At 36.0% G+C, this 27725-nt stretch overlaps 2 protein-coding genes across 2 annotated transcripts; one reads left to right on the top strand and one right to left on the bottom strand.

The window, feature by feature from the left end:
• Positions 1-2581: 2581 nt before the first annotated feature.
• On the top strand, positions 2582-6571 carry LOC141611369 (gamma-glutamyl peptidase 5-like). Its single transcript, XM_074429893.1, has 4 exons — positions 2582-3180; positions 5723-5878; positions 6033-6200; positions 6284-6571. The coding sequence occupies exons 1-4, from the start codon at positions 2788-2790 to the stop codon at positions 6386-6388; spliced, it is 822 nt and encodes a 273-aa protein (XP_074285994.1). The 5' UTR covers positions 2582-2787; the 3' UTR covers positions 6389-6571.
• A 2892-nt stretch (positions 6572-9463) lies between these two features.
• LOC141611368 (uncharacterized) lies at positions 9464-15585 on the bottom strand. Its single transcript, XM_074429892.1, has 6 exons — positions 15096-15585; positions 14926-15021; positions 12865-12905; positions 11443-11560; positions 10767-10847; positions 9464-9927 (listed from the first exon to the last, which is right to left on the bottom strand). The coding sequence occupies exons 1-6, from the start codon at positions 15342-15344 to the stop codon at positions 9871-9873; spliced, it is 642 nt and encodes a 213-aa protein (XP_074285993.1). The 5' UTR covers positions 15345-15585; the 3' UTR covers positions 9464-9870.
• Positions 15586-27725: the final 12140 nt, after the last annotated feature.

The raw sequence follows: 27725 nt of genomic DNA, 5'->3' as shown, positions 1-27725 counted from the left end.
TAGTAATTATCGGCAAAACCATTCGACCAAAGATGATCTTCAACTACTTTTTTCCCTTTAAAAGCTCTGTTATTGCATTTCTTACACGGACATCTTATTTCACCAAAATTCTTATACATACTACTTTGTCCCACGAAGTTAATAAACTCTTTCACCCCCTTTGCAAATTTACGCTTCGGTTTCTTTTTTTCGTCTAATCTTTTATACATCCATTGTCGTTCTAATCTTTTCATGTTTATATATATCTACAATTCAATTTGTTTGTATATATGTCATAAAAACACAATAACAACCAAAAATAATACTCAATAAACATTATCACCAACAAATAACTATTGTCAACAAATAGTCTTTTTTTTTTTGAATTGGGTCCTTATCACTCCAACCTAAACCCATCAATGTACGTTTCAAGTCACTAGCAAACACACACTTGTAATTTATTAATGAGGAAAAAATTCGGCAGCAATTCCACTTAGTTCTCCAAATACACAATGTAGAATAAATAATTACTCCACATATGCATTCAGAGAACATTAAAGGAATTGTCACCGAGCTCTTTCCTCATTAACAAATCACAAATACATGTTTACTACCTAAGTGACTTGAAACGTACAAAGACAGTCCCAAAACGGGGACTATTCAAAAATTACAAAGTGACTTGAAACGTACAATGAGTAATTTTTGAACGGGTACTAAGTCAATATGAACATTAATTTCAATAATATTAAAAACAAAACATACAACAATGACTACTTTCTTAATAATGTCAATTAACAAAAACTAAGTAACATGACTAATTTTTCATTTTAAATATCTAACCTAATTAACATTAATTCAAATTATCATTTTAAAAACATTAACATTACACAAAATTTAACAATTCACAAAACTACTACTAACTATTCCTAATTAAGCTAATTAAGCTACTACTAACTACTACTAACTACTACACAAAATTTAACAATTCACAAAAAACTACAACAAAATGGCTTCTATCCTAATTCAACATGCATCAACACTAACTAATACTAATTAAGATAATTAAACTAATTAAACAAAAAAATTAATTAAAAAGAGATTAAAAATACCTAATTAATTTTACTAATAAGTAAAAAGGAAGGGTGACCGGCAGTGGTGGACGGAGGCGGCGGCGGTGGCGGCGGCGGGGCGTTAACCTATACAAATAATATAAATAAAGACAAGAAAAGGTAAAAGGAAAAGGAAAAGGAAAAGGAAAAACAAGATATAAATGACAAACCTGGGGTGGTGGTGGTCGGCGGCACGAGAGAGTGGTGGTGGTGTGGTGGTGGTCGGCGGATTTGGGGAGAATAGAGGAGTAAAAATTGATTTGGGGGAAAATAATGACGATGAGAACGAGGATGGGTGTCGCGGTATTTAAAAGACTCCTGACGGAAATACCGTCAGGATTCCGTTTTTTTGGACATATCTGACGGAATTTCCGTCAGATAAGTCAAACAGAAATTTGACTTATCTGACGGAAATTCCGTCAGATGTGTCCAAAAAAACGGAATCCTGACGGTATTTCCGTCAGGACTTTTCTCTCAATTATTGTTATACTGGGCAATAATTGAGTGAAATTATTTGACGGAATTACCGTCAGTATTGCTTCCCTCTGACGGATTATCCGTCAGTAGTAGGACAGTTTCTGACGGCGTTTCCGTCAGATAGAAATGGCGCCTTTGGATTTTTTTACGCGCTAGTATTATCTGACGTCTTGTGACGGAGTTTCCGTCACTAAGTGACTCTTGACGGATTTTCCATCACAGGTCCGTCAGTTTTTTAAAATATTTGACGGACTTCAAATTCCGTCACATGTACCGTTAGTTTTCCGCGTTTTTTTTGTAGTGACTAGGCATTGCGAATTCACATTGTGGATCAACCAACCCTGCACTAAGGGATGTTTGGCAAACGACATGTTAGAAGATTTATTTACATACTCAGAACTTTTAGCATGTTTGACCAATCAATATTCCAATTTTAAGGGTTGACGGTATACCAATGTTTGAACTTTGGTTATAATTTTTTTTTAGAAAAGTGAAGTTTGGTTATTTAGGTTAGAGTGTGCCACTTTTTTTTTTTGAGCAAATAGTGTGTGACTCTTAATCACTAGCTCAAGTTACAATTAGTATCAATATGTCAATTTTAGTGTTTAGTAAACCACATCTTTGGGGTTAATAATATACTATTTTACAACATGCTGAGTATTGGTTGACATATTTCTAAATAAGAAGATTTACTTCATTTTACAAATAAAATAACAATTTATTAATCTTAATCTTTTAATTACCAAATACTTTACTAATTCCGCTAATTAAAATACGTTAATCAAATCTTCGAATAAAATGTACCATTTATAATAGGTTGAAACTATTTATGCATCCAATATCCCACAAGATATTCTGGTCTCGTCGAAACATGATATGAAATAAACCCGCCCCTAGTCTAGTTTATTTTTTTCCAAAAAGACTGACCGAGGAGACTGATTTGCCACTTGTCAATGTATTATAAGTCATATTCAATAATAGTGACATATATAAAGTATATACAAGTATTCTTAATCAATCAAAAATATAATTATGGTAAAATAGAATCAAATACTAAAATACCACATTGGATACAAACAACCACTATATAAACCCTCTTATTTTCTTCTTTATTCAACACTTGATCAAGAGAAACACAAAGAAACAGGGAAACCTTCCCCAGTTTCCTCTCACTATACCCCTCCTTATTTTTTCTTTCCAATTATACCCTTCTAAACCCAAGATGGTGAACATGATTCCAAACGGCCCAGAAGAGGAAATGAGCGAACAATTACTAGAGGAAGTAAAAGGGAAAGGAGGGTATAATGGGAAAGGGAAAAAGTATGCAGTATTACTATGTGCAGATGATTCAGAATATGTTAAAAAAAAGTATGGAGGGTATTTTGGGGTTTTTGTAAGAATGTTGAGGGAAGAAGGGGAAAATTGGAGTGTATTTAGAGTAGCAGGAAATGAATTCCCTGATGAAAAAGAAATTGAAAGTATTGATGGATTTGTTATAACTGGGAGCTGCAATGATGCTCATTCTAATGAAATTTGGATTTGTAAATTATTGGCTCTTCTTAAGAATTTGGATTCTTTGAAGAAAAAAGTTCTTGGCATTTGCTTTGGTCATCAGGTCAATTCTAAAACCCTCTTTTCTTATTGGCAATTTCTTATTTCACCCGTATGAGACGGTTTTACATATATAATACTGTATCGTCTGTATGAGACGGTTTTACATGTATACATACATATGTGACACTTTACAAGTAACCATTTTCAACATTTAAGGTTATATGATGAATTAGAGGTTTTGATGCCTAATTTGTTTCTTTGACAAATACTTTCTATCCTTCTAAGCAGGTTCGGCCGTCGTAGACGGCCTTAGACGCGGCTAGCAGAGGCATTAGCCCCGCTAAACAATGAAAAAATCGAAGCTTTTAGTTGAAATCTTTTTTTTTCTCTAGTTTAGCCTTTTACATAGAATTTATCGCTCGAAATGTCGTCAAATCCTGACTCGACCACTGAATGTACAAAATATACGAGTACAATGTACTGGACATATTTGAAACATAAGCATAAAATTTTCTACTAAGCTTGTTAAAACGAGTTTGGATCATCTGTTCCGTTTTCATGTTCCATGTTGTGTTCCAATCCGAACTCTATTAAAACAAACAAGTCAATATGTGGGTATGAAGGACGTGTTGCGTATAAGGCGCCATGATTTAACGTAACGTGTCCCCCTTTTAATGCATAAAAACGCAATTAGTGGGGTTCTAGTAGATACAAGTTTATGTTTAAAACTTATCAATGCGTCATTCAATAACTAAATTATCAGTTTGTTTGGGTTACTATCGATAACACTAGCGTCTAAAAACTTGTGTCTAAACATCGGAAAACTTTGTTAATAATATCATTTGGTTATCGTGAATAGTTTACATTTACTTTTAAGTACATATGTATATTTGAGGTACAGGAAGAGTTTGTTAATCTGCCTGCTTGGTTACAGTGAATCAATCACAAATGTATACGGCCGGCCAGCGCACATGTCAATCACGTGTGCTGATCTGTCATGAACCTACGTACGACTAAGTCTGACTCATGCTAGGTACACTGTCAATCTGCTGTCTTGAGTTCATCACTTCACCCATAAAATCTACCTCATCAGCAAATCAGCAGCTGAACGTCGGGACCAGTTTAGAGTCTGTACTGGTAGTAAATAAGCGGGACGACGGGTTTAGGATGGGTTAGCGAGTTCATTTTTATTGTGAATTAAATCTCGTAATATTTTATTCAGTTTGGATTTGGACTAATAACTCCTTTAGGATGTTACAAGCTTATGAAAAGGCGTTTTTTTTATTCATGCATTAGAAAACTAACTCCATTAAATAATGCTCTCACGTAACGAATGACAATAGAATGGTTTTTCACCGTTATCATTTCACTTTTAAACGTAGATTTACATGTCTTTGTAAATGGAAACGTAGACCACAATTGTAGTGGTCCTATATGTTCCCACAAGGACCATGAACCTCTCCTGCTACCTGGAAAGCTAAGGGCAGGTAGTGTGGCCAGTGGGTGCTTCTGTCTTTTGGTTTAAACTCGGTCTTTTGTACCGAGTAAAAGAAAATTTTCAATTTGGGTACACGAGTTTTGGAGACGATTTCACTTTGTATGGTTAAGCTTTTGACTAATATCAATTTGGGTACCTCCATACGAACCTTATACTCCACTTTACGTACCCTGACGGGGCAAGGATTTGAATCCAACGGAGGCGAAAAATTTCAACGGGGCTGACGGGTAATGGTATAAAGGAAACTCGATTTTTTTTTAGAAAATTCTAACTAAAACTTTTGCGATTTCCATCACCAGCGGGGGCGAGCGCCCCTGCTAGCCCCTCTAGCTCCACCACTGCTGAGTCGGTACCACGATTAGAGTCAGGTATTGATTAATGATTAAACACTTTTATCATCTGTAAATAGTTAGTTGCCTAATTTCTAAAAATAGTGTAAAGCAGCAATCAGTTTCACTTTTTGAAAAGTGAAATTTAATTTAATGACAAAAACAAGCACCTGATATACACATTATGATTGAGCTATATATGTGGCTCTCTTGCATATAAATACGAAAATAGACTATTACCATGGAAATCATGCAAACCATAACAATTGGACCTACTTACTTTATTACTTTGATTTAATATCTACCTAAGTCTTGCTTTTTTGTTTCTTCTTTTTTATCATGTGTCTAATTTGAGTGGTGGAGATTTCTACACCTTGATAACAACGTCGAATTTGGGTTATTCCAATGAATATGTTACAGGTTCTTGGTTAAAATGAGTATCTAAGTATACATCTGTGTTTGAGTGTCGAGTATTGGATACGGGTTCATAGAGTAATACCGTAATAGTTATTCGCACGTGATTTCCGGTGTTAACGATTTACTGAAGATGCTCTGCCCTTTGAGGGATATCTTAATTAAAAATGTATGGAGTGTTTTAGGCCATGGAAATTTTCATATAAAGACAAATAATAGGCAAATAACACAACTCAACTAGAAGTCCAAAAAATGTCAGAAAGGTAGTTCAATTTGCTAATATTTTTAATCAATTTTAATGTTACCTGTCCATATTTTCAGATTAATTTATTAATAATTATTTTTGTTTATAATTTAATCAGATACTAGGCCGATCACTTGGTGGGAAGACGGGTCGAGCTAGTTCGGGTTGGGACATTGGTCTCAGGACAATTCAAATCTCACCATCATCTAGCAAAGGCTTGTCCAATCTCAAAATTCCTTCTATGCTTGACATTATTGAATGTCATCGCGATGAGGTTAGTACCTAAAAAGTACGGAGTATTACAAAGGAATGTTAAATATTAAAACGTCCATTTCTTGTATCGAGAAATTTACATACATAAATAGATAGATACGGAGTAAAATTTAATTCTCATCGTTTTAACGTGAAATATAATGTGATTTAAAAAGGTATTGGAACTGCCTCCGAAAGTAGAAGTGATCGCTCGGTCCAGTAAAACATCGATCGAGATGTTTAAATACGGCGATCATATGATGGGCATCCAAGGCCACCCCGAGTACAACAAAGACATATTGGTTCACCTAATTGATCGCCTTCTCCAAAAGGATTTAATTGAGGTATATATATAACTATTTTTCTTTATTTATCTTATTTTAATTTGACGATTGCGAAATTTAATTATTAAATTTGTGATTAATAGGGGAATTATGCAAATGAATTGAGAGCTAAATCTATGGAGTCACGTGAACCGGACAAGGAGGCATGGAGGAAATTATGTGTCGGCTTTCTTAAAGGAAGACTATGATCCCAATTGATAATAAGGATTATTATTGTATTAATGTGATGATGAACTTGAATAATTATTTATTGGAGAAGGCTAAGAATTCGTAATGTACATACGTGTAGCGTGTCGGATAGTGAAAGACGATTCCGAGCTTACTATTCGACAAGTATTGATGCTTAATTAATTAATTATAACATTAACCAAGTGATGATGTTAAATTGTTAATCAATTATCGACTCTTTTTAGGTTGTGTTAATTTGATCCAAATTGTTGATTGTGATCGGAACTATAATTGTTATAGTTTGATTTATTTCAATTTTGAACAAAAACGCCCACCCGAAGCAACGAATATGACACAACTAAAATGAAAGTCGATCAATTCAGAAAGCGTACTCTCCTTCCGTTCAAAAAAAAAAAATAGTTTGACGAAAGGAGTTAATTATTTACAAAATGGCGATGTCAATGTGTTTAGTATATCCTATTATAGTTAGTATGCACGTAGGTTGATGTTGTGGCCATGAAGCATTTGACGTGTACGTAAGGGTGTAGATTAGGCAATGCTAATATTGATTGTACGACACATTAACGCAGTGACGCCGTGACGGAGCCGGGAAAAAAGGGAGAAAAATCTCAACAGAGGCGAATAAGTAGAGACGTAAAGTAAACCTAGAAAAAATTCAGAAACTTTAACTGAAATTTTTAAATTGTTCTTTGGCCAGCAGAAACGAGTGTCCATGTTAACCCCTCTAAATCGTCACTAAAGTAACGGATTTAATCATAGATTAAAGTTGGGTATTTGCGTACCTAACTTGTCGGTTCACCAAAGTGGTTGACGAGTGGACGTACAAAAGTTAACGAAAACGAAGAAGTAATAAATTACTATATACTCGTACGTTAAATAATGTCAATTGGTCTCCCTTGTGACGGGTTACCATTTGTGACGGATATTTTGTGAGATAAAATGGTAACAAAATGGGTTAGTGGAGAAAGGGGACCACATGAATAGTGTTGCAGAGAGAGAAAAAGTGGGTACATTGTGAGATAAAATGGTATCCGTCTTCAGCTTGTGACGGATATGTCATGTCTTCAATGAAAATTTGTGAAATAATGATGCTTTTAGCAAATAGCATGGCCATACTAATGTACTTTCATCTATCATTCTGTCAACATACCAGAAAAAACAATACAAGTATCAGCAGTGACAGAGTCGGGATTTATGAATGCGGTGAAAAAGTTCAGTCAAGCGAATAAATAATGTTACAAGGCAAATCCGAATTTTTTTTGAAAATTTGAGCTAAAACTTTCATATTTTTCATTATTTAGTACTCCCTCTATTTTTTTTTATATGACTTTCTCACATTTCGAGACACACACTTCTCTCTTCAATATTTCTCAAATTATATGCTTAAATATAGTGATATGTATACTCATATGAAAGAATTTTTCATAAATAATCTAATGGTATAATTTTTTACCAAATTTTTTGTTGTAAATATTAAAGTCAAATGCTCGCATCGAAAAAGCAAAACGTCATATATTAAAAAGTGAAGGGAGTAGTCGGTAGGGGCGAGTGCCTCTGCTAGCTCTCCCTAAATCCACCATTGAGTATCGTGTTATGTTAAATTGTTAAGTGTACGCCAACGTGATTACTTTATTATAGTTATTAGAAGCAAGTACATAATGAGCATGGACTATGAGATCAGCTAAATCATCTATGTAGTACTCCACCGTATTACGGAGTAGTATATTCGAATGAGACTTTATTATCGAGTTTAACTAATAGGATTACTCAGATTAAGATTGGTCACGCACTCACGCGCTCAACATATAATTGTCTTTTCTCAAATAATCCACCGGTGTATGATGTGTCCATTATCCTATTGTCAAGCTTAAGTATGTGCCAAGGAAGGGTTTAGGTTAATTATGGCATGTATTCTTGATGTTTACCCTCGAGATGAAAGGGGTGTCGCCTGTCGGTGTCCATGTTTGTGAAATTCGGTATGGCATTAGGAATCATGCCCTCATCAAGATTGATATTAGAACTTTTTGGAATTGTATGTACTTGCAATCGACTGTACCGTGTTCTATATAACGTTGAATGAAATAAGTTCATTAGAGTTTTAAATACAATACAAACCCTTGATTGATTTTACCCCAAGTAAAGTTAGGTCTACGGCTACTTACCAAGAACTTTATAGATCTGAACAAAAAGCTTTTAGAATTGATTCAACAAGAATCATAGAATTGATGCATGAATCATGGTATTGGTGGTATGCTTTTGCACTTCTTGCGGGAATGATAAGATTAGCATCATCATCATCACTTGACAAATTATAAGTGCAAATATGACTTGTATTTCATTTATTTGTTTGTTTGTTAACAACTTTGGCCTTTGGTAGACAATCTTCTTTAAATGCACGTCTTGTCATTGTTGCCCTAGTGTTCTTATACAACCATATCAACGAAAACTTCACTTCGGGGCCTTCATTTTTGTATCACAAATTCTGATTTGTGACGGGTATATCCAAGCTTGCGACGGGTCAAGTACTACTTATATGGCTATGTGGGTAGATACCACAAAAGCAGAATGACTAGGGAGTAGCATTCGGTTTTGTCTTATCTACCAATATGGACAGTACTTAACCCGTTGCAAGTTTGTGACGGATATGCCAGTCACAAGGAAAACTTGCTGTTAACAAAGAACATACAACCGAGTATGACTTGGAATCCAAATTTACTCCAATCAACCCAGATTTTCGTGAGCTTTAGGGAATCCTGACCTCAAATATCAGCACAATAACAGATACGGATTACATGAAATGAACTAGATTAATATGACCCGATCCGTTTGCAAATATGCTAAAATTGACCGACAAAGTACCCAAGCCAAGTGGACTATTTGTCCTAGTCCGAAAGGCATTTTTTCCACTTTTTTATTTTTTTTATTTTTTATATTTACGTTCTAAGATCTTGAAGAAAATTAATCAGTCATTTCATTCACAAAGGAAAATGTATGCTTTTTTGGTGGTAGTAACAACACCAGCAGCTGCCAGCTATAGCAACAAAAAAATAACTTAAACAGTACTAGTAATATACAGATTAAACTCTATTATATGAATACCGTTCCAGAAACATGTCTAAAACTATCACGGCAAACAGTAAAACCTCTAATAATTTACCTAATACACTCATTGGCTTATTGCTTCGTAATAAAATTGTTAATACATACACTGATACACGAGTGAAAAAAAATGCGTGAAAAAATGAAGAGCATGAAATCCCATACCTAACTATACAAAGAAAACGAGTAAACAATCACTAGAAGAGAGCCACTGCGTCACGAGATTCACAAGCTACAGCAAAGTACAGCTTTCAAGGTTTATTTTCCTCAAATGATTCAGACATAAGCCATGAGACTATGAGAGCGATTGGTTTATTTTCCTCAAATGATTCAGACATAAGCCATGAAAGCCATTATGCTCTGTCTACATTTGGACTTTGTTTCAAACATTATTGTCGATTAACAAAGCTTCAAGTTCATGCTTCCTCCGCTCTAGTTCCTGCATTATACGAGAAAGCAGCGTCAATATCAATGAACCATGTCGATTAACAAGGATTAAGTTGAGCTAGAAGCTCAAAATTTCAAGGCTTAAAAACAATGGACGAATGATGGCCCATGTTTGAAACAAGATTTGGAAAAGTGACCACTCACATAGAGAAGGGGAGAGACAAAAATATTTGGTTTTTTTAGCAAAGTATGGGCCTATTAAAGATTGCATAGCTAAAAAGGACCGCAATATTTACAAGTTCGCTTGGATTGAGGGTAACTATTACAAAAGAATAAAGGGTATAAACGATGGTGGCGAAGGGAAGACAGAGGGGTTATGACTTTATAAGAGAGTTTGAGAGGATGAAAGGGCGGTGAAGAACTATTTCATTCATACGTCTGTCCTAATGGGATAATAATTAGTAACTACCCTCTACTCATATATTTGCTCTATCCACCATCACAACCGTCTCCTACTTTGCGCTATCTTCACTTCCACATTACCCTTTGTAACCATAACTCCCTGATAGCAGTATTCTTGTTACACGTTACTGTTACATAAAAAATGACAGGGTAGATATTCTACAAAACTCTAAACAAGTAGTCAAGGACAAGCATGTCAGTATAATAAAGTATTTAGGAGAGGCAGGACAACAACTATTAACATAAACCTCCCATAGATCAAATCCCAAATACTCATAGGGCTCTAGCAACTGTTAAAGGGGCGGGCGGGGGGGGGGGGGGAGCTATATCCACTGCAAGGCCTTTTTGCATAAAGAGCCATAGGAAGGAGGCGGCTATCAGAGGCCACAAACATGACTTCATACATTAAGAGAGGCAAGACAAATTTACCTCAAGATCCCTAGCTGCTTGAATCCTTGTAATTTCTTTATGTTCGAGTTTGCGCTTGAGAAAGCCAATGCATAGGATCCCCTGAAGAAATGGAGATCAACAGCCCATGAGGATTTCCAAGATACACAAGGGTCGCCATCTAGACTAATATGTTGGGATTTAGTCTAATAGCTTATCACTCTCCAGAATTAGTGATTATCTTAACGGTCAGGCATTTAGCACACATCAGAACAATATTACCCCAGTGCCTCGAGGCTTTCAATGGCAGGTAAGGGGCATGTATGATTCACAAATCACAACATTACACGTGTTAGTAAACACAGAGAGGTTTGCACAAAACCTAATGAAAATTGCATTTGCCAAGTGCCAACTCCTGTTTCGCAATATTTTACTTTATTTAATCATATTCCAAAGTCACAGAATATTGATTCTTCACCTGCTTTGGAAATTGAAACCAATATAGCCAAGCGAAATTAGTTGCTCGAAGGCTTCATTTCCAGTTACAAAAAATGTGTACAACAGAAGATCTGAAGTTGAAATTCAGTTGTGCATAATGGAACAAGTACAACAAAAAATAGTAAGCACTACCCCCACTAACTTGGATATACCAAGGTATATACAGCCCTAAATTGAAAAAAAAGCTGAAATAAGAATACAAGTAAGCTCATATTCTTACCGATATGAGATACACAACGCCACATGAGAGAAGCAAATAACTTGCTATGTTTTGAAGAAGCACCAGGTCCTGCCGTTGTCCAGTATAGTCGGGAAACGCCCTAGTCATGACAGCAACGCTAGACAAAGCAACTCATGGATGTTAGTTGATATATGGCGTTACTTATATGTGCATATTCTATATCACACAGTTCATATAGTTGATGTTCAATGACCACGCACAACAATTTAGTAAGAATTTCAACATCTTTAATCGTAACTGAACTACTCGACAAACAAGTTAATAGTGAGCTCTGTCTCGAAACATCACCCCTCAATCCCTCATTGCTGAAAATATGAGTCTATATCTCTGTTGTCAATGTTTCACTCACAGTGTTTTTTTATGAATTTCACAACAGTGTGACTTAAATTAACCGCATCATATGCATGTTTCTATTGTGAAGTACCGTTTTTTGTGTTTTTAACACAATGGTAAGATTGCAGACATGCAATCCCCCTTGGAGAAGCCATTGAGGCAATGGGGTAACGTTGTTGTATGTGCATCTTTATACATCATTTTCAATCTGTTCATAAAGCAAATTACAAAGATTTTGTCAACTAGATAATGTTTCATCTTTTATCACTCTCCTCCGCTTTATCGTTGCCAATGTTGCATCCATGGAATAGTTCGCCTAATTTAACCTTTCTCCTACTATTAGTGAAAGTAAAGAAGTATACATAATTTGGCGAATGATTTGTCTCAACTCTCGACTAGGCATGATATTTGATTTGTTATTCATTTCACAAAATCATTCTTCCTGAAAATCTTCCCTACAGATTGTTAATGAAGACAGAGTAACTTCCATTATGAGGGGATATATTGCTGAGTTATGAATTGAAGATTACAAAAATCACTAAGAGATTCAAGCTTGCCAAATTGCATGCTTCTATTATTGTATGATAAGGTCCCAACTCACTAGGTGTGAGAGGGCATGTTCTCCCCCATAGTCCCCTGCTAAACTAAGGGTGTGTTTGGATTGAGGGATTTGGAGGGAAAAGAAAGGGGGGACAGTAGGGGATTTAAAATCCCTTGTTTGGATAGCAAATGAGTGTGGAGGGAAATGGAGGGGGAGAGATTTGGAGGGATCCAATTCCCCTCCTCCAAGCCTAATTAAAATCTCTCCACAATAGGCAAGATTTGAAGGGAAATTGTATCCAAACACCCACACTCCATTCCCCCTCCCCTTCCCTTCTCTGCCTTTCCCTTCCCTCCTTTCCCCTTCCCTCCCTTTCCCTCCACTTATGCTATCCAAACACACCCTAAGTAATGGGAATAGCATAGGTGATACTTGTAAACTTGAAGGCACAAAAAGTAAAAAAGAAGAGTGCAGTATGCAAGCCACAAGATACATCTAAGTTATAATACATGTGTTAGCATACATACAAGATCTGCAGCATGCCTCTACCAGGCCAATACTCCAATACCTGCAATGTATTGATCAACACTAAATTAGATCTCATTATACAACAGGTAAACAGCAAATTAAACAAGACTATATTTACTGGTGGCCTCTTATGTCCAATCATCGATGGTTTATTGGCCTTATGATTTAATATTTCATCTATAGTGTATACAGAGACAGCTTATAAAATCAAATGAGCGCAAAACATATCAAATTGGGTCTCTATTTATAATAATAGAGTAATAACATTGTATGGAGTATTATTTCCTTTAAGATTTTTAAAAGTTGAATTATAATTGTTGCGAGTTTTTTTATTGTTGATTAAGCTTGATCCCACCTTAATCCCCCATCCCTATTCAACTAGGACGGAAATCCTGGAATTCCACCGTACCTCTATCCTCTCACCTCTTTTAGGTCAAGGTATTATACTCCTTCCGTCCCGGTCATTTGTTGTCCTATTCCATTTTTGGGTGTCTCAGTCAATTGTTGTCTTTTCTAATTTAGGAATGCATTTGATGAGCAATTTGATCCTTCACACTCAAATTGGTCCACTTGTCATTTAATAATTGGCTCCTCCTCTTTCCTTGGTCTTTATGCCAAAACCGGGACAGAAGGAGTAATTTTTATTTTAAGCCTAGTCCAAGGCTGAGAAAATTTACTAGAGACTAAATTTCACAATTACTCAAATACTTCGTAGAACATAAGGAGTCGGAATTTAGTGAATCAAATACACTCCTCTTTAGATTCTCTGGTCTTTGCACAGTAGGTCAAAATAATCTTTTTCAGTATGCTACTGGGCATGGTATCACATCTCAGTCTAAGACTTAATCAAAGAAACAGTCGTCATAACCTGATCACAGTCATTGCCTCACAATTGTGGCCTAATTTCGGCCACAGTAACCTCAAAACCATGATAAATGCAGCCGATAATTAATACTATGTACTTGGCAGTGTGACAACCAATTTCAGATGCACATATTGATGAGCAAACCTAGATTAGATTACAGAAGATAAGAATCGTCTTCTGCAAAATCCAAATGTGAGAATACAAGTAGAATAACGCAGTGTTCGTGTCTAGAAACTAGAATCATTCCAGTTCAAGTTCATGGTAAAAAAAACAATACATCAAACCATCGTCAAGTCTCGATTAATTACATTCCATAAAAATTTGATGTAATCATGTAAACTTCAAGTTAAACAATACTCTCTACACTATAGCTATGTATCAAGTTATCAAGCTTTGTGAAGGATTGGCAGCTCAACAAAAACCTATAAACCCAGAAAACAAATTCTACGTCCGTTCCAGTCAAGGCAAAAGGGAATTTATCGTAGCTAATGTCATTAAATGATGAAGAAACTAAAGTGCAAGTGAATAATCGATTTACCATTCTCTATAAAAAAATAGAATTGGTAAACACGGGAATGCGAACGAAAGTACTTAAAAAGTACTCCCTCCTAGTCTGATTGTTGGTTCTTTTTCTTTTGGGCACTAAAATTAAGGAAATGAATTTGGGTCACACAAAACACCCTACCTCACATGGAATTGAATTTGAACCACACAAAACTTACCAAAAAAGGAAAGGGAAACCAACACCCGACTAGCATAGAAATGGAAATGACAACCATCCCTCAGACTAGAAGGGAGTATGTTACTTTGACACTTCAGGTTGGTCATGTCACTCGTGTGTCCAACACTAGGAGTTTCCGCTACAACACAACACTTAACACTTCATTTTAGTCCAAAAACATGGAAATTTCGCAGAAAATAGGCACTCTGTCGTGTCCTGCACTAAAGGAGTAGAAGTAACTTGGTACATAAAAGCATGTTGCTGTTCACACTTCATTTTGGTTCCGTGTCCGACACTAGGAGTTTCCCACACAACATGGCACTTGGACACTACATTTAAGACAAAAAAACTTGAAAACTTCACGGAAAATAACCGTATCAAACACTTTGACACCGTGTCCGACACTTGCAGACGAGTTACTCCCTATAATAAAACTACGGAATTAAAAAAAAAAAACAAAAAAAAGAAGCAAACCTTCCATAACTTGAAAATGACGCTCCATTCCGTCTCGGCAACAACCGTGAAAAGCGCTATCGCCACCGCATAACACCGAAAAATTCCGTCGAAAACCTAATCAACAAAATTTCAATCAATCTAAAGCAATCAATTGAAATCCGAAATCAATTGTATAAAAATTCGCTTACATCAGAACCGTTCTTGAAGGATCGAACAGCGGAGAGAACATTAACAGCAATACAAAGAATAGCGGAAAGAGCGGTGATTAAGCTGAAACATCTACAAACAATCAAAAAAGGATCATTTCTACGACGTAAAGGCGCGTCGTTCTCGGCGATGGTGCTCGGTGGTAGTCGTGGTGATCCGTCGTCGGCGGCGGTGATTGAATCGCGTAACGACCGGGATGTTTCTCCGGCGAGTTGTTTGTTTTTCGCCATTTTTGTGTATTTTTTACGAGGGAGTGTTCATGTTTAGGAATTGACGAATTGTTAACGCGAAGTTATCAAGTGGAAGGGAGCGAAAGAAGGAAGTAAGGAATCACAATTTCGAGAGTTTCCACTTTTGTTCTTTCGGGTTTAAAATGGACCCCACTCGTAAATCCAATACTTGATCAGTCGGCCGTCGAGGATAAGTTTTCCGTTTTATTTTGGAAAATTTATTACATCAGAATTCAGACCCCGATGAGTCGAGGTTAAGTTTATTATAAAACTAGTTTGAAAACCTGTACAAATGACCTTGATTATTTTACAATTAAGTTTTAGAGCTTTATCGAATAGGTGTTTCGAAGTTCAAATTAGGGTGTCACATAATTCTATAAAAAATGAAATGTCCCAATCCCTTATGTTATCTTGATACGTACTTGATTCTAAGCATTAAGTAGCCTCTAAAGTTTTGTTATCTCGAATTCTAGCAAAAATTATTAAATACTAATCATCATAAGTGCAAGCCAATCGGAACGCTTTGATAGCCCTTATGATTAATATAAAGATAGGTGTTTTGAAGTTCAAATCCGGGTGTCACATAATTATAAAAAAAAAATGAAATATCTTAATCTCTTATTGTCACTTGATACGTACTTGATTCTAAGCATTAAGTAGCCTCTAAAGCTTTGTTATCTCGATTTCTAGCAAAATTTATTAAGTACTAATCATCATAAGTGTAAGCCAATGGGGGCGCTTTGATAACCCTTATAATTAATACAAAGACAGGTGTGAAATTAATAAATAGTTTACATTTGCTATATTTTGGTAGGGAGAATATATACTTAATCATAAGGGCACTTTGATAACCCTTATGATTAAATATATTTTTTTTGAACCATATACCTACCCTTCAAATATGAACAATTTACTTACACATGTCATTCTTATAAGTTAGTCGTTTCAATTTTTTTTGTTCAATTAATAAGACCGTCTTACATAATAATAATAATAATAATAATAATAATAATAATAATAATAATAATAATAATAATAATAATAATAATAATAATAATAATAATAATAATTAGGTTTTTTTGTCAAACACAACCTTTAAAAAACTTTTTTTCCAAACACTACCTTTAAAAAAAAAGTTTGTGAAACACAACCTTTAATAAAAATTTTTTTGTTAAACACGGCATTTTGGCTAGAGCTTGAACACTTGCAATGGGGTGACTTTCAGTCGATGTTTGGTATAGCAAACGAGGTCGGTTTGAGATGTTTTTAGACTCCTTGGAAAGGTGGGAGTATAAGCTTTCTAGGCGTTATCAATACGGCGGTGATAGGTGGACTTATGCGGGGTCTATTAGTGTGTAAAGTAATGGTGGTCAAGGAGTGAATTGGTGTTTTTCTGATTTGTTTTTACCTCCAATTCACTCTTTGACCAACCTTACTATATACACCAATAAACCCCACATAAGTCCACCTATCACCACCGTATTGGTAACCCCTGGAAAGCTTTTACTACCACCTTTCCAAAAAGTCGAAGAACACCTCAAATCGACCTCGTTTGCTAACTCAAATATCGACTTAAAGTCACCCTATTGCAAGGTGGTTAAATTCTTGCCAAAATATCGTGTTTTACAAAAAAAAAATTATTAAAGGTTGTGTTTTACAAACTTTTTTTTTAACGGTGGTGTTTGGAAAAAAAAGTTTTTTAAAGGTTGTGTTTGACAAAAAACCCTAATAATTAATCTTTTAATTACTGATACATAGAGTTCATTTTTATGTTATTTTTTTCACAATGCACTTGCAATGTATACTCCTATGATCATCTTATTGCTATCATTCCACCGTAAAGGCGTAAAAGATAAATCCGTCTATGTTTTTTGCCAGTATAAGCAAACATACAATTTAGTCACGACAAAATTATAGTTTGTTAAATTTTAATTTTAACCGTTAATAATATAAACTCTTAAGATGTCTCTTTCACAATAGTTAAGTGACTCAAAAGATTTTGGGTTGATTCCCAAGTTTTAAGGATGACTTCTATTTAAAATCATAAGATCACCCTACTTTATGCATGCTAATCTTTCAATGTGGGACAAATCTACTATTTATACGTAGTATATTCACAACACCTCAAATATTTTATCAATGATGTCTTAGTCTAGTGGTTAAGACTGAGATATCCTGGATAATAGGTCTCAGGTTTGATTCCCCCTCCCCTCTTTTGTAATGCGACTAAGTGCGCGTTTCGTTGAACCAAAAAAAAAACACCTCAATTATTTTTCAATGTGGAACAAATAACATATTAATAAATACACCATCTTTTTCACACCTAGCTCGACATCCAACCCGAATCTCGAAATACAGACAATTACTACTCATTATATCTAATAGTAGTTATATTTAATATTTAATAATGAGCAAATACTAACAAACTAATCTTATCTAGAGTCTAAAAATTTTCGCACATATATAGGTAACATTTGTGCAATTTTATCTTATTGTTAACAAACTAATCTTATCTAAAGTCCAAAGTTTTTCTTACGTATAAAATTGTTTTTTTTTCTTATAAATATTAAGTAGTTTTTAAGGGTTGGACTCTCTAGATGAAAAAAATGTTAAAACTTGAAAAATTAACATTGTGTAACGTTACTTTTAAAGTCTCTTATATAACAAGAATACAACTGATGTATGTTCGTTATTTAAAAATTCAGCTTAAAAATTAAAAAATAAATAACTTATTGCTAAACTACTAAATTTGAGTAGAAAAGGAGATGATATAACAATATATAATTATATAATTGTGAAATCACCAAAATCAAAAGTATAATACAAATAAATTTCGCTATTGTGGGGGTAATAATACAAACTCATATAAGAGCTATCTAAAACAATATTTAAGAGACTCAAAAGATTTTGGGTTGATATTTAAGTTCCAAAGATGACGCATATTTATAATCATAGAATCACCCCACATTATGTTAATCTTTCGATGTGAGACAATTGTACTATTTATAATAATAGGATTAGCACACCTTATGTTAATCTTCCGATGTGGGACAATTCTAATATTTATAATAGGATGACCATACCTTATGGTAATTTTTCGATGTGGGAACAATTCTACTATTTATACGTAGTATGTTCACCACATCTTATTATTTTACAATGTATGACATATAATATAATAAGAATTACATCATCTTTTTCGCACCTAGTTCGATATCCAACTCGATTTAATAACGTTTTATTCTTTGGATTTCCTCCCTTAACTGATGTATGAACTCCTTTTGTAGGTCTTTTAATTAAATACATATTTAAACAAAAAAAGGTTGAAGACGGATAATTCCGTCTTAAATAAAAATTCGTGGATAATAAAATACAAACAAATTTGGTATTGAGATTATATAGGCTGTTATAGCCTATGGATTTTTTAGGAAAATGTTTTTGTAGCATTTTATTATGAGTGTGTTGGCAGTTCCTACTTTCTAGAGATAATATGGTAGCTGAACCTTGAGCTTTTTGCTATACTTGGATTTCTTCAACTGTTGTCCTCTTAATTGTTTGACTAATATTCAGTGAGTTGGTCCCATTGTAATGAAATCATACCTAATTTATTTTTATATTCTCATTTTCATTAAATTGAATTAATCAATATTAATCACTTTTAAGACTTATTAATTATGGAGATCATGCATACTTATTGTTACATTTGTTAGTTAGTCTTATTGGTATTCGATTGTTAGATTAAAGTATAATATAATTAGATAACTGAATCAAGAAAATCAAGGCCACTTGTATCAATTTAACTGTTAGAGCCCAACAAATGTAAAATATAAGACAACTGTAACATATAAGAGCTCTTTAAGACAATACTTAAGAGACTGAAAAGATTTTGGGTTGATATTTAAGTTCAAAGGATGACTCATATATATAATCATAGGATCATTACACCTTATGTTAATCTTTCGATGTGGGATAATTCTATTATTTATAATTGAATGACCCCACCTTATGGTAATTTTCCGATGTGGGACGATTCTACTATTTATACGTAGTATGTTCATCACACTTATAAATTTTTTCAACGCGTGACATATAACATACTAAGAAGCACGTCTTCTTTTTTTCGCCTAGTTCGACATTCTATGCTGTCTATTAATAATCGTACTTTTTTTTTGTGCAAATGATATGAAATTCATACTCTAATAATTCATTTTTTATTCCAAATCTAATTATATAATTTTTTTACGATAGTATTTTATCAAATGAAATGTAAAATGTTTTTATATAAAAATTATAAACAGGACTTGGATATATAATATAGGAAATATATATTATAATAGTTAAAAAATATGCACTTTATTTTTTATATCATATTGTGGTGATATGATACAAACTTTTAAGAGCTCTTTAAGACAATACTTAAGAGGCTCAAAAGATTTGGGTTAATACCTAAGTTTATAATCATAGGATTAACCCGGCCACTTTGTTAATCTTTCGATGTGGGACAATTCTGTTATTTATACGTAGTATATTCTCCACACCTACATTATTTTTCAATGTGGGACATATAATATATTAAGAACTAAGAGGTACACTATCTTTAGTATGTGCAAATGATATAAAATTTATACTCTAATGATAACATTTTTTATCACGAATCTATGATACGTGCATTTTATATAGTCTTTTAGCCTAATTTATGCACGTATTTCTATGCTTTTATCGTGGTTTTATGCTACGAAATGCCCCGAATATGCTACTTTGGGTTATTTTGTCTTATTTGCAGGAATGAACCCAAAAGTAGTGAAATCAAGCCTTTTACCGTCCGTTTAGCATGCATTTGGAGGAAGAGTGAATTTGGAGCGGGAATGTAGCTATTTTGAGATGCGCAAAGAAGAAAGATAGCTAGGCGAGCAAAGGAAGAACTTCAAATTGCTAGTGCCTGCTTTGGAGAGCCATATCTCGAGTTCTACAAATGATATTCAGGTGATTCCAATTGGAGATGAAAGTTTGTCCTCTTAACTTTCCAATGCCACCGGAATAGCTCTGTTTGACCAAGTAACGAAGAAATGGCAGCCGTTTGAAGTTCAGTGCGCAAAGCAGGAAAATAAACAGAAGTACTCGATCGAGTAGATTTATGTTCGATCGAGTACTAGCTACCAGCGAGAAGGATATTGTCGAGTATAATTAGATTTTATCTTATGCTTATCTTATATTTAGTTAATAATAATGATACTACTTAGTATAAATAAGAGTAGTTTAGACCTAAGAGGATATCAATTGTTCCCTGGACTTAGTGGAGGCAGAGGAACGACGCTTCTTCTTTTCTCTCTATTTTCGGATTAATTGTAATTTCTCTTCCCTTATTTCTCATTCATAATTAGTTTGTTCTTAATCTCTCTTACACTCTTATTTAATTTATGCATCTTAGATTAATTCTCTCTCTTATAATGCCTCTTTCAATTAATTGCTTATTTATCTTTATTTGTTTCATCAATATGCATAGCTAATCCTCTCGCTAGGGTTAGGGGAGTCATGAAACGATGATTTAGATTAATTAGATCGCAGATCCGTCTTATTATCATGTTTATGTTGCAATCACTACGTATAACTTTAATTAGTCGATTGAGTCGACGCATTTGACTAGTTAATCCGGTAAACCTTGACCTGGACCGAAAGGTTGGAAGGGGCGAGACCTGTAGTGAACAATAGGATACTTTAGTGAGGGCGAAAGTCAAGCTAATAGTGTTTTAGGGCGAATTGAGACCGAAAGGAGATATTCGTAGCCCCTTAGACTGGTTTAGTGACCTATCTGTGACCTTAGCTATCTTTATCTGGCTTACATTGATGACCTGACACCCTAGTCTCCTTCTTTATTGTTTAGAACTTACTTCCTTCTTAATTCCTCTCTTTTAATCTCTTAATAGTTTTAGTAAAACAATTTAAACCCCCATTTCTGTGACATTCTGACAGATTGAGTTAAACAGATAATTAGCAAAATAGCCTCCCTATGGAGATCGACCCTACTTACTGCTAGCTATTAGTTAGTTGTACTTAGGTATTTATTTTTGATACATAACGACCGTATCAAATTTTGGCGCCGTTGCCGGGGAGGCGACGATTTTTATCTGTTTTAATTTTGTCTGTTTTTCGCCTCAAGGGAAGACTGAGTACCTTGAGGCCGTTCTAATCTTTTTCTTCAGCTCTGTTTTGATAGGTCTACAGGTCTATTAGTCAGTTTTCAGAGAAATATTATCGAAGGGAAGGCTTGAGTACCTTCGATTCTTTGCCAAGATGACGTCCGTTTCCCGACTTATTGCTCAGTTTGAAGCTCAAACTGAAAAATCTGCCAATTGGGAGAGGAAAGATTCTTGGGGTTGTGGTAATTACTATGATGTCGCTCCTCGACCACAACCGTTGATGCAACAAGGCTATCAACAGCCTTGTTATTTGTTTCCACCGCAACCAACCCCTTCACCTGCTAGGAATGATAAGGTGGAAGAACTGAAGTCAACAATATTGGCACTTGCACTACAGTGTCATAATTCTAGTGTGGAATTTGATAGCCGTATAAAGGAGCTAGGGGCTCGGTGTGATCAATTAATTACCGAGCAAGAGCAATGTGAGACGGTGTATGCTATCAACACCGACATCATTCCGTCTTATGAAGTGCCCGAGTCGCCTATTATTGCTCTTGTTGATGACTTGAGTTTCACCGGGCATCTGTTCACGTGACTCACAAGATCTTGATATGCACGCTGTTGATTTAAGGGCTTCGTTGGGTAATCAATTCGATCGAGTAACTCACAATACTCGATCGAGTTGGTTGGAGGACAAGCCACTCGATCGAGCTCGCATCGTTCGATCGAGCAATTGTCGTGAATGAGATCGATCGAGTAAATCGTATGCAACTTGATCAAACAGAAAGCGATCTTTGTAACCCTCGATCGAGAGGATGTAAACACTCGATCGAGGACTCTTGAGGAAGAAGCTTTCATTCGGCTATTCACCGATCCTCAACCGATTATAGATGATGAGCAAACTACTCGATCGAGTAGTATTCTTATTCGGTCAATTCCGTATCCACAACGATTCTTTGCCACACCGTAGATTTCGGACCGCATACGAGCTTTCAATGTCATTTGCTCATTACGATGAGATGATCACTCAGGTACCTACTTATGCTAATTTTATTTCTCAAATTGATTGGTCTGAGAGGGATGCTAGTGAGACGATAATGAACGTAGCTATGACTGAAGAGTGTAGCACACTTCTTCGGAATGGGACCTCCCCTAATATGTCTGACCCAAGTCGTTTTCCTATTCCGTGTTCTATAGGGACCCATTCGTTTGATAATGCTTTATGTGCCCTCGATTCTAGTGTCAACATTTTACCTTTGTCGCTGGCGTTGAAATTGAAATTGACTAAGTTTACGCGCGCTAGAACGACTATCCAGTTGGCTGATTACTCTTACGTACGGGTCAAAGGAGCTTTACATGACGTACCTGTTAGGATCGGGAATTTCTATATTCCCGCAGATTTCATTGTCTTAAACATACCCGAAGACCGCAATATTCCCATTATTTTGGGACGACCATTTTTGTGCACTGCTGGCGCAATTGTTGATGTCGGGGTAGGGACACTTACCTTTCAGGTCGGAGGAGAGGACTTGGTTTTTAGTAAGTCCGATGACCCTAGGGAATCCATATCTATCATACCTTGCATTGATATTCCCCTTGTAAACTCCGTTGACATTCCGTCTGAGCCGTCTTTTGAGTCACATATTGTAACACTACGGATTTTATAGGCTGGTACACGACCGAGTATGGCTTACTCGGTAGAGTAAAGTGTGTTGGGTATTCTGTTTGGCTACTGCCCAGGAATACTCGGCCGAGTATGGGTAATACTTGACCGAGTAGAGGATACTCGGCCGAGTATACTCTATACTCGACCGAGTATCCGGTCTGACGGGTAATATTTTCCGCGGTTGATTTAGAAAGGATTAGAGTTATATTGACACGCATTTTACAGTTTCTAAAACATTTTACAAAACCTAAACTACACAACGTAACTCTAATCCTCTCCAAATCTCCCTCTCATTTGCGTGGATTGTTCATGAGTCTAACGAATCTTGCCTTGCGTCGATTATGTCGGTAAGTCTCTGATTTCATGAGTCTCATTAAGTTGTCTTTTAGGGTTTTGCCCTAATTATTGTTTTGGGTTAATTTGGGGGTTTAGGGTTTGGTCATTATATGTGTGTTGATTGTTGATTATAATTGTTGTAGGTGACGATGTGGTAATTTCTATGCATATTGTATGATTGATTAGAGCATATCGGATTGCGAAAAGGTAGGGTTTCCCTACTCAGTTACTGTTAATTGATTTAAGACTGTGCTTGTGTTGTAATTGTTGTTATCTCTGGCGATCATCGGAGTATGGGTGTTGTGATGACGATGTTGGTGTGGTTCTGTTGTGACGGTTGTGATGTTGTGACATTTGTGATGATCTTTGTGTGTGTATGATTGTGGTGGAGTCACTTGCGGGAGTGGCTTCACACCCTAGTTCGCCCTCCGTGGAACCCGTCACGGGAGGGGATGTGCACATTAAGGGGACGGGGATTGTTAGTCGCTCGTTGATGAATTTGGACTAGGTGGGGATGGGTGCGGTCACCCCTTTGGCGGCGAGGATTATCTGTTGCGATGGGTAATCTGGCAGGACTACACACTTCGGTGTGTAGTCGATTCTTGTGTGAGATCGATGATCATTTGGTGGTAATGTTTGTTGTCTTATATTGATTGAGTAATCGACCCCGTGTTGTTGTTTTGTAAAACCTGCGGTGATCCATTCGGGGATGGTGAGCAGATTGTGATAGGTGATACATTTATTGAGCTTGGGCCAGTCATAGGAGAGTCACCACGCTGGATTAGATGACACCATCACGAGCCTTAGTTATTGTTTTGGTAGTTGTTGCCTTTTGGATAATTCGTTTATTAGATTTTGGAGACTATGTAACTTTTATAACTACCGTACATTAATAAATGTGTTTGGACTGTTGCTTTTGATATATACTAACCTCGGGCAACCGAGACGGTAACAACCTTTCATGCTGGGGTAGTCCTGGTAAGGTACCTTGGTATGAGGGGGTGTTACAAAGTGGTATCAGAGCCGACGATTCCGGCACCTAAAACAAATGAACCCAATGAACTTAGGGAGTCCAAATAAAATGAACCCGGGAAGAGTTGTTTGGAGTCGCCGCAAAGACTGGGAGACGTCCCAAAGTCGCATTAAGGCCCTTACGATCTCAAGCCGGTCACATGGGGGGAAACTGTTGTATGTTTGAGTCATGTGAGTTTGATATCTATAGTTTGAATCTTGTGCATGGTTGGATGAAATGATGAAAGAAGTGGAATGTGATAGTTGTTGAAAGATGCATCGAGGATTGTTGATGTTAAACTTTGAGCATGAATATGTTGGCATGTTAAGTGTTGGAACATGGTAAAATATGAAAGGTGAATTGTGAAATTGTATCTGGTTGATATTGAGCATGAAGAATGTGATCATGTTACCTGTTTAATACAATGTTGAACATGAAGTATGGTAGTGGTACATGTGCATGTGAACATGATGATTTTAATGCTTAATTGTTGGTAGAAGCATGTGATTAAGGTCATGCGTCTATATATGTGAATGTCATGTTTAATTTTAATGTGAGTATGATAAAAGTGCCTCTATGTACTGGTTTCTTGAAGTATTGAATTGTTATTGTTGCCTTATATATGTTCAAGTTGTTTTGGCTTAGGAAACTTGATTTGTAGAAAGAACGATTACGGAAGGGTTGTTTTAAAACTGTCATAAGTCTAGTTCTAGAAATGATATTGCTGTGATTCCAAGTTAAGGTGATAGCTTGTCTTCTTACGATTCTAACGATAGGTCACACGCCCAAAACGACCTAGTAACGAGGGAGATATGACTGTTTTACGAAAACTGGTCGGTGCTGAGAACTGCGCCGATACTCGACCGAGTAGTCCCTACTCGGCCGAGTATCTTTTATACTCGACCGAGTATTCCATATTCGGCCGAGTAATCTCTCTGTGATAATACTGTTTAGCGTCTGGAGTCGTGAACTCGGCCGAGTAGTCTCATACTCGACCGAGTAAGGTCTACTCGACCGAGTATTCCCAATACTCGACCGAGTAATCCTTCTGCGACAATTGAGTTTGCTTCTGGAGTCGAAAACTCGACCGAGTAATATAGTTACTTGACCGAGTACCTTGTACTCGACCTAGTATGTTATGTACTCGACCGAGTACCTTATTGGATGGCCACTTTGAGTCGGTGGCTATGTTCTTACTTTTGTTTTGAGCCGGTGGCTATGTTTTTACATTGTTTTGAGTCGTAGGGTATATACACATGTATGTTTTGAGTCTTAACGCATTCTTTTATATGTGAGACGGTCTTGATATGTAAGTTACCAAATACTATGATAGGGAGAATGCCGGCTTATGAGGGACATGTGTTGGATAAGGAAGACATGTGAGAGATAGTGGAAAAAGAAAAAGGAAGAATGTGAGCTAATTGAGGCAAAGAGCATGTTTTGTGAGATATAATGAGTGATATAGTCGTGTGTTGAGTAGTATAAAAGTAAGTTTATATGGACAAGGGTGATGTAAGTGTAAAGAAGCATGAGAATGAAAGATTGAGATAAGGGACACGAATAGTGGCATATTTGGATGTGTAAGGATTTATGGAGGAAGACAGCTAGGATAAAGTTGCTTAAAGATATATGTAATGGAAGGTTGTTGTAAGAAGATAGGAAAGAGAGGTATATAGTGAACTTAAAGGAAGTTATGTCGCGATGTGGATTTGTAGATAGTGGCTAAGTTTGGGAAGTTGGAATATCAAAGAGGTGAGCCTAGTGTGTAATTCTTTGGACAAACGGTATGAAGTGAATTTTGGTTTCTAGAGATGCGAAAGGGAGATACGACTAATTGAAGAGTAACTGTTAGTGTGCGGACTTGATGGTGACAAGGGTGAGTGTGAAGCAAGATGAGAGATGATAAATGATAAGAAGAATGATAAGATATTGAGATGAATTAATGGAATTAGAGTTGTGGAGCTATGGAAAATAAACAAATGACTAAAGAGTTAGGTAGAAAGAGAAAGGAGATGACTTATTAATTGGCATTATTGAGTAAAAGGAGGGAAAGAGGGATGGAAGTAAGTTGAGAGAACGTTGACCGGAGTTAAGGAGCATGAAGGTAGGAAATTATGAAATGTACGATATCCCCACTAGAGGGTGTGAGTTAATGGTTATATAGGAGAGCAGGACGACGTGTTAGCCGTGAGTTTCGAGATATTAAGGGAATAAGGAGCTTGTAGAGTGTTTGCACGATCTGAGATTTTGGTGGAGAGTTAGGTAACGATATGATAAAGGATAGAATTGGGAATAATGTTGAGGTAAATCTTGTTGATGGATTGGATGTTCGTTATTTGGGATGATAACCATAGAGAGAAAACGGATTGTGATATTATGAAGTGATAGTAAGAGAGTGGTCACATGAAGGATGTTGGTGCCATAGTATTGTCACTAGTGGTTGAGGATGATGTTACTTTAGGGAAACTAGTTGTTCTAATGAGGTTGATTTTGTAGAGACCAGATAGATATGTATGGTTGTGAGAGAGTATAAGATGTGGTTATATGAGGCGGTTGTTAGTAGTTGAGTATTAACGGTATGGTTACATTTGACAGGGGGTGATGATTATGCGAATGGGAGAATATGTTATGAGGGGTGTACGAGTTAAGCTCGGGTGAGAGGTAACTTTTAACAGGTGGTAACTTACGTGATCAGGATTGACTAGTTAGATGTGATTATGGGTCTATGATGTGTATAAATGTTTGTGTGAGGTTCTGACCTCACGAGAAGCGGTATGGTGTGATAGTCATAAAGTTGTTATATGAATGTTTTTTTTTGATATATGTTGGGTACGACAATCTATTGGAATAAGGTTCAAAAGGTAATAATTTGATTGATCTGGCATGGATAGTTAAAATCGTATGTGTATTGATGATACATGTTTATTCCGTGAAAAGGTATTGATGATAGGCATGAGATTCTTGTATGTTTATTCCGCATAAAATGTTGTGTTATGGTCGAGTAAAGCAGTTTTGAGTAAGTTTTCTTATCCGGAGAGTTATACTGAGTCAGTGTTTGTGGGGATTATATATGGGCGTGATGTTTATCGATGTGGTTGTTGTGCCTCGGGTGGTGATCTGGGCACGGTACTTCGTGTTGTGATGCGGGCATTTTTGCGCTGCGGTGCGGCTGTTGGTGGCGATGTTGCGATGCCGTCACCGGTTGTGGTGGAGTATACGGGGTGGTTACG

The sequence above is a fragment of the Silene latifolia genome, chromosome 11 (assembly GCF_048544455.1).
Source record: "Silene latifolia isolate original U9 population chromosome 11, ASM4854445v1, whole genome shotgun sequence".
Lineage (NCBI taxonomy): Eukaryota > Viridiplantae > Streptophyta > Magnoliopsida > Caryophyllales > Caryophyllaceae > Silene > Silene latifolia.
The sequence above is the reverse complement of the archived record's forward strand: the minus strand, read 5'-3'. Positions and strand labels throughout refer to the sequence as shown.

Coding starts and splice junctions, on each gene's coding strand:
- LOC141611369 (XM_074429893.1), top strand. CDS start 2,788: ATGGTGAACATGATTCCAAACGGCCCAGAAGAGGAAATGAGCGAACAA. Junction 5,879..6,032: donor TTGAATGTCATCGCGATGAG/GTTAGTACCTAA, acceptor TGATTTAAAAAG/GTATTGGAACTGCCTCCGAA. Junction 6,201..6,283: donor TCCAAAAGGATTTAATTGAG/GTATATATATAA, acceptor TGTGATTAATAG/GGGAATTATGCAAATGAATT.
- LOC141611368 (XM_074429892.1), bottom strand. CDS start 15,344: ATGGCGAAAAACAAACAACTCGCCGGAGAAACATCCCGGTCGTTACGC. Junction 12,906..14,925: donor TCATTTTCAAGTTATGGAAG/GTTTGCTTCTTT, acceptor AATACATTGCAG/GTATTGGAGTATTGGCCTGG. Junction 11,561..12,864: donor AGAGGCATGCTGCAGATCTT/GTATGTATGCTA, acceptor TGCTTTGTCTAG/CGTTGCTGTCATGACTAGGG.